The sequence below is a fragment of the Muntiacus reevesi genome, chromosome 1 (genome assembly GCF_963930625.1).
Source record: "Muntiacus reevesi chromosome 1, mMunRee1.1, whole genome shotgun sequence".
Lineage (NCBI taxonomy): Eukaryota > Metazoa > Chordata > Mammalia > Artiodactyla > Cervidae > Muntiacus > Muntiacus reevesi.
In genome coordinates this window covers 81,729,943-81,738,017 of record NC_089249.1, presented here as the reverse complement: position 1 = coordinate 81,738,017, position 8,075 = coordinate 81,729,943, and the positions used below count along the sequence as shown (strand labels likewise).

Here is an 8,075-nt window from a genome sequence, read left to right as displayed (position 1 = left end):
ATAATGATGTATGTAGCCACAAAATACTGAACAAACGAGTTATAATTTAAGACTGTGTTGAATCACAAATGTCAAATCTGTCCTATTAGAATTGTTTTTAGAAGTTATGAAATGAAAGGAAAATTAAATTTGCCCCGCACCAAAAGATGAATCTGTCACGTACATTCTAGGCCGGATTAGGGACTCCCGGTCCAACAGGATAAAACGAGCATAAAAGACGAACTACAACCCCCAGCAGGCTTTGCGTCCCGAATTGCGTCGTATAACCTCAGCTCCGGCCCGGGCCCAGCCCTCTCCCCGCCCCCACCAATCAGAAACTACATCTCCCAGGAGGCTTCACGGCATCTAACCGTCCTCTTTTCCCCCCGCCCCCTGTTTCCCCTTAACCCGCGCCGGTAGCTCCGTGGCCGACTAGGGTCCGGCGGTCGGCGGAGCGGGCGCGCGCGCCGGGGGTCGCGCGGCGGCTGAGAAGGGCGAGCACGCGCGGAGGGAGTGGAGGTGTAGCGGGGTGGGAGTACGGCTTGCTAGCTCGCAAGATGGCGGACGAGGACGGGGAAGGGATTCACCCCGCAGCCCCTCACAGGAACGGAGGTGGCGGCGGCGGTGGGGGGTCTGGGCTCCACTGCGCCGGGAACGGCGGCGGGGGAGGCGGCGGCCCGCGGGTGGTGCGCATCGTCAAGTCCGAGTCCGGCTACGGCTTCAACGTGCGGGGCCAAGTGAGCGAGGGCGGGCAACTGCGGAGCATCAACGGAGAGCTGTACGCGCCGCTGCAGCATGTGAGCGCCGTGCTGCCCGGGGGGGCAGCCGACCGGGCCGGGGTGCGCAAGGGGGACCGCATTCTGGAGGTGTGAGTATTGGGGCTGCCCGCTGTCCCACCCCGCCCCCTCCCCTCCGTCTGTCCCTGCATTTCTCCTCTAACCCTGTCACCCTCAGGCCGCACCTCCCTGCAACCCCCGAAACGACCCTCCGGTCCCCCGCCCCTCCACGGAGGTTGACCCTTTTACTTCCCCACACCCTGGGTTTCTGGGACCTCCACCTCCCTCCCTGTAATCTCCCAGCGTCCCTCCTGCTGTTACCCCTGCCCCCATTGCTTTGGCTTCTTTTCTGTCCCGCTTGCCTTCCCCCCTCGGCATGCTGCCGCCTTCTCCGCTTTCCTCTTGTTGAACCTCTTTCTGCTTCTGACTGACAGCATCTCCTTTTCTCACCCAGCCACTGTGTGTCCCCCCCTCCCCAAGTTCTCATCTTGGACATCAGTTTCTTGCGCTCTACCACTCCTTTCAGCCCCCGTAGACCGTCCCTTCTGTCCTCTAGACCAGAAGCAGGGCCTTTGGTCTGCTCCTACTTTTCTCCGAAAACAGATCCCTCCACGCCGCACTCCCATTTGCTTCCCTTAGCTACCCTCTCCTATGGTTAAGCACTCGCTGTATTTTTGTATCCTACCGTGTGTCCCCTCTTTTTGTGTATTCATACTCCAAGAACACCTTCTTCTCTGACGCTTGGGGTTCTTTTGGTTGGTGGTGGTGGTGGCGGTGGCGGCGTCGTCTTTGACACGATGGTTTGTCTTCACAGTAGTCCCTACATCACATCAGGATTTTGAATCTAGTATCTCCATCACACCTCTCTGAGAGCACCTCTGTTCTGGCCCTCGTCTTCACTCCTGCACGGTACTCATACTTCTTTTGAGTCAGAGCTTTATGGTAGAACGCTCCCTAGCTGGTACTTCCCCCGAACTACAGCCCTTTTGGGGTCTTCACCTCCCCACTTTTACAGGGCATGCCGTTTTCATTCTCTGCTGTCTTCCCTTGTTATCTCAAGCTTTATTTTTATTCTTTCTCTCCTCTGGGTTGCTTTCCTTTTCTTCTCTTTTTAGGCTCCTTCTGCTGTAGCAGCCCTTCCTCTTTCCTTGCTCCACCCCTCCCCCTTCATATTCCTTCATCCTTACTTCCTCACTGCATCCCTTAAAACTCTGGCAGGATGCTGCCCTGTTTTGCAGTTTCTTTGCAGACCTCCTCCACTTCTTTAATCCAGCTGTTGCATGTGTGTTTTTATACTTTGTATTAAAATTTATATAGTGCTTGCTGAGTGACTGGTAGATGGTGTATACGCTGTCTCCCTTCTCAGCAGTCTTCTATCTTACTGTCTTGTATATTCCTTTTTCCCCACACTTCTGTTCTTCCTTTCAGAGTTTAGATTTGCCCTCATGAATCTTTCTCTCTTTTCTTTTTTTTTTTTTGGCCTTGCTTTGCTCCTTGCAGGATCTCCATCCCCCTACCAGGGATCTAACCACCACCCCCCGCCCCGCCCAAGGCAGTGAAAGCTCAGAGTTCTAACCACTGGACCGCGAGGGAATCCCCTCTTTCTCATATTTATTTTAACTGTAATTTCCCTCACCTTTAGCCTTTCCTCTAGTAGGACAGTAGGTTTGATCAAAGTTTCAAGGGAATAGTGTTTTGAAGGACCGTTAGCGGGTCTATCCTTTCTTATTCAGCTCATGCCTCTTACCTTTATCCTTGACCTTCTTACTCTGTGGTATCCCTTCATTCTGTTTCCTCTTACCTTACACTTCAAAAAAGAGTAGCTCACCAAATTAAGTGTTTGAAGCTATTATACCTTTTCTCTGTCCTTTTTGTAAATGGATGAGTTATTTTTCTGTTAATGTCCTACAGTGTTTCTGGTTCTCTCTGGCAGTATATTAATCTTTTGAGGTTTTATTCTCAACCTTTTGTTTTATACCTGGGCACCTAATTCTTTGTTTTTTTCCTAGATAACTCAAAATCTGTGACTGACATTTCCTTTTGGTAGAAGCTCTTGGAATTGTCATTTTCCTTTCCTTTTCAAAGTTAATTTTGGATCCAGCTGTTTATTTTTAAGTTTAAAACTGAAGTGTTTATTTAAAATTATAAATTTATCGTAGAGTTCTAAATCATTTACTCTTTACTGGAGGTAAAGGGACTAAACTGAAACAAAGAATTCTGTAGAAGACAACAGCTAACATGACCATTTTATATATACTAACTAGTGTAGTTGGTGGCTTCTTGCCTTTTCTGTGGTTTTTGCCCCAGAGTTCAGATATAAACTAGGTGTTGTAAAGGAGACCCCAGGTGACTCCCTACAGAAGAACTTGCCTCAGGCACAGGTTCCAGTCTAGGCCCATTTCTCCTTCTAGAGAAAAGACATTACATTTTAGCATATCATTAGTGGTGAGTGGAGAACTTTATTTTCATGGGCAGGGCAAAAAGAGCACTCTTTGCTTAGAGAACCTTTCTTGGAAGGTTGCGATGATCAGGTATCTTCCAGACATTGTTTTCTCACCTTCCAACTGTATTTTGATTTCCAAATTCTTTGAGGCATCTCTGCTAATAGTGAAAATAGTGATAGTTGCACCACAGAGCCAGGGTAGTTGGTAATTTGTTTGGGTCCTCAACTATACAACTTCCTTCCTTCCTTCTACTAAAGTCTGCATTTTCTCCTTAAGTTTTCAAGTGAGAGGAGGAAATCAGAGACATGGTTCTTGAGGGATATCTGTATCTGGAACTTGTTTTGATCTTGGTTAGGTTGATGCTGATTTTCCTAAAGCATTCTTTAGGCAACACTTTTCTCTGTCTCTCACCCAGTTTCCTTAATTAAACTCTCTATTGTCCCAGGAAAGTTTTGCATGTTGATGAAGTGCCAGGTAGGGTCAGGGTAGGTCTAGGTAGGTTATTATTGTATAGATATAGTTTGTATTGAGTCAAAGGTGGATGTTTGGACCTTGATAATTGCCTTTTTAGACTTTTCTGCTTTCTTTCAATACATAAATTATTACAATTTCCATATGTGCAGTAATTTGGGCAACTGACAGGTTTGAAAGAATAGAATAACTTTGAGATTTAAGAGAATACAGGCTTGGACAAAAAAGAGCATCATTTCTGTGCATTTCTTTAAAGACTCCTTACTATGGCCTTGTCCTCATTGAATCTTGGAAAAGTCATTAAACTGAATTCAGTATAGTTTGGTTTGTCCTTCTCCGTTCAAAACTGACTAGATTCTTAACTGGTTTGGGAAAGAGTCATGTTGCAAGGCTAGATACTAGAGTATGAGCAAGCCTCTGAGTTGTGACTTTTACTGCAGATGGAAAGTTTTCTCAAATGACATTGTTAGTCTCCACCTTGTAATTTTTCAGTGTAATATATATTGAGTGTCTTCCCTGTGATGTGTATATACCTGGAGGCTAGTGAGAAAGGATGCTTTCAGCAAGTAGAACCAAAATAAGTATGTCTTTGCACTAATTATATAGCGTATGAAATATTTGACTTCAGGTTGATTTTTCTTAAGGTAGTTTCATGGACTCTTGATTGATTTCTTAAGAGATGCCTTTCGGAGGGTCTAAGCATGCACTGGATATGGATATAGTACTCTCTGTTTTTGAGAGATTAGGTTTGTCTGTGGCTAGTTTGTTTTGTCTCTTTGGTATTTGTATAATATGGTCTTCAATAAGGATGAACTCTAAGGTTGGCTTGTAAGCATTCAGTATCATGATATGTTTATGCTAGGCAGAGGGTGTATGCCTTACTTCTTGATAGCTGCAAGATAATATAACTTTCCTGTGTTAAATCCTAAGAAAAATTGAAGATGTTTGTGTGTGTATATTTATTTGTAATTTATTTTTAAAACTTATAAATATGCCATAGGCATTCTCTCTCTCTTTTTTTGCTTCATTTTATTTGAAAATTGACTAAAAAGAGGTTGGGGCCACAAGTATTTTTATGAGTTAAAAAGTACCTTCTTAAGATCTGCTTTCTCAGTTGTAGCTGAATTCTATTTAGTGTAGATTTTCAAGGTAGATTTTGAAAATGGTGTTTGAAATCATGGTTATTGATCAAAGGAAGTTTTTATGGCAGTGGTTCTCAAGCTTTAGTGAGTATAAGAATCACTGGGTGTGCTTGTCAAAAGTATGGATTCTCAGGCTCACCCTTTAAACATTATGATTTAGTAGGTCTTGCATGGTGACCTGAAGTCTTTATTTTTTACTCCCTTGCCAGGTGTGGTTAATACAGTCTACATACTCAACCTATACCTGGAGTGAATCTACAGGCCTTGAATTCTCAGTTCATTTTATTGTCATGGTTATGTAGAGAGTCATTAGTCAAGAAGCAAACAAAGTGAAATCCCAGCCCTTAGGACAATCAGTTCAGTAGATAATGGACTATTATAGCTAGTCATCTATACTTTATTTATTGAATCTTACTTGTTGTTCAGTTGCTTAGTCGTGTCCGACTCTTTGTGACCCCATGGACTGCTGCACAGCAGGCTTCCCTGTTCTTCACTATGTCTGGGAGTTTGCTTGAACTCATGTCCATTCAGTCGATGATGCCATTGAATCTTGCTGAGCTGTTGTAATAAAGAGGAGGGTTAAGAGGTAGAACAAGATAATAGTAATAATAATCATATCACTTTGCAGTTTGTATAGTGGCTTCCCTGGTGGCTCAGATGGTAAAGGATCTGCCTGCAGTGCGAGAGACCTGGGTTCGATCCCTGGGTTGGGAAGATCCCCTGGAGGAGGGCACGGCAGCCCACTCTAGTATTCTTGCCTGGAGAATCCTATGGACAGAGGAGCCTGGTGGCTACGGTCAATCAGGTGGCAAAGAGGCAGAAACAATTGAGCGACTAAGCATACAGCACAGTTTGTGCAGTGTTTTTATGTTTGATTTGATCTTCATAATAGCATTGTGAGATAGGGAAGTCAACTATTCTTGACTGAAGTCACTGAAAATTCTTAAAATTCAGTCACATTCCTGTAAAGTTGGGTAGCAATTGAACTTTGGTTCTATAGTTTTGAAGTGGAACTATTTTATAACTTTATTTACCCTGTTTCTCTTACTGTTAAATTGGGTGGAAGACGGACAAAATAGTCATTCTTTGCTATTATTTTTTGCTGTCTTTATCAGTGAAGAGAACATGACGATTGTAACTGTAACCCCAAGAAATACTTTTAATTCCATAGGTAGTAGGGCAGCAAAATAATACAACTAAATTTGAAAATAGCTTTATCTTCCCCTCAGAAATGACTTCCGCAACATTGCTGTGACCAGGGAAAAGATCTTTTGTTAGTAACTGAAAATTTGTCTGGGTCATGTAAGTTACTGTGAAAAACAGTTCTCTTTTCAGCCACTACTTTCCAGTTTGTTTCAGGAGAGGGTTTGTTACCATGCTCTCAAGGATAATTATTTTTTTAGATAGGTCCCATTGGGAATAATTCTTATGATCCGTAGATAAGCAAAGAGGCTCAGTTGACAAGCAAACATTTATGATTTATGATCACGGCAGGGCCCTTAGGGAGCTTGATCTGTGGTGAGTTCATTTGTTAAATGATGGCACAAAGGATATTGTAGTGGTTTAGGTTGGAGCCAGTTAGGGTCGTTCTGTTCTTTGATTGTCAGCTGTATAGATAGCTTCTGTGCTTCCCTTGGGCAGTCTAGTAAGAGCCTGTGTATGGGTGCACATTTGGGGAAAAAACTATTCCAGGCCTACATTTGGAAAAAACAGTGTCTAGGCAGTTTAAAAATACTAATTGGAACTCATTGTAAGAGATACATTTTGTATTACAACCCAATTAAAAACAACAACAACAAACCAACAACCCATCTGAAACAAGTCTCACAAAACTGTCTTTACTAGGATCTTGCACCCTGGTATTTTTTAGTCTGTTCAGTGTTTTGTTTTATTTTTTTTGTTTGAATGCTGATGGTGACCCACTGCATTAATGTCCTGACTCATTAGGTTGTAATCCACTGTTTTTTAAACAGTGATTTAGAGTGTCACTTTTCTGATTTTGGCCCACTAACATCACCTCATATTCAGCCTGATACCACAATTAAGCACAAGCTTTGTGTTAAACACTGTTAGGCTCGTGTGAGTCACAGAGTCCCAACATCCCTGCCCTTGAGAAACCTACACTGCAGGTGGGTTAGATCTAACTGCTTGAAGTTAGATCAAACAGAGTTTTGATTGCAGTGCTAATAAGTTTGGATTTTATACTGTTTTTGAGGTCAGAGAATGGTTGTATGTGCATTAATACCCAGGACTCCCTGTGCATTGAGTTTTTATTTAATTATGTATCTGAAGAGGTTGAATAACGTTTACAAGACGAGAGAGGAGGATCACTGTTAAAAGACTTTCAGAGCATCTGCTCTCTTGGGCTGTCTTGTGCTCTTATATAAAGAAAGGGACTGAAGACAACTAAGTTCTAAGCCCCAGAGGTGCGCGTAGCAGATGAGGAACTGGTTGCCTTTAATTTATATGTGTAGTTTATCTCACAGTCCAGTTCAGCTTCTCAAGTGTCTGTTTCTCTTTCTCTTGTGTTTTACGTGACTGTCCTTGCTATTGTGTGTACAGTTGATCCTGTGTACTATAGGCCCACTTGTGCTCTGACATACAGATGTTTTGTTTTAGCTGCACTCCTCTGATTTGAAGATGCCTCCTTTAAATCTTTTATTTTGGCATATACAGCATATTTGGGAGTTGAGGGGAACTGAAGGATCTTAATGCATACAGTACTAAGACTTATACCTGCAGTCTAGTCTACCTTTAGAATGAAAAAATTCTTACAGATTCTTCAAATAGGTTTTAAGAATTGGTGGTGACTGTACAGTGAATTTCCGCTGTCAGCAATGTGAGGGGTACTTAAGAATTAAATTTGTGATATAATGTTAGTCAAATGCTAAGTAGTATGTGTGTAGCTTCTTTTGTTTGTTACTTATTTTCCCTGCTAACTGATAAAGCTCTCATATAGTTGAAGAAATACACCTATCTGCAGGGTATTAAAGTTGCAGAGTAAGGTACTGTATTTGAGTACTCTTGTGTGTACTTCCTTCAGTAAACTTCCGTTATTATGAAAACATCTTTTAAAAATGATTTGTTTTTGCTTAAGCTCTCTGAAACTGCAGATTCTTGTCTCAGGCCTTAGAGCAAGCCTAGAATGACAGGTCTATGTGTTCTGTGGACTTGAAGCACAAGTAATTAGTTTACTTCTGTTCGGAAAAGTACAGAGCAGTCTGCAGAGAGTCAGCTGCTTGTGTGGATTTTCTCCCAGCTGC

General features: G+C 42.7%; 1 protein-coding gene across 1 annotated transcript in view; it reads left to right on the top strand.

Annotated features, from left to right (window-relative positions):
• Nucleotides 1-367: 367 nt before the first annotated feature.
• SNX27 (sorting nexin 27) overlaps nucleotides 368-8,075 on the top strand; it is a 76,186-nt gene continuing 68,478 nt past the window's right edge. Inside the window, exon 1 of the mRNA XM_065904117.1 lies at nucleotides 368-847. Within this exon, the coding sequence (XP_065760189.1) occupies nucleotides 537-847 (311 nt within the window). The 5' untranslated portion in view covers nucleotides 368-536. The remainder of the gene's footprint in view (nucleotides 848-8,075) is intronic.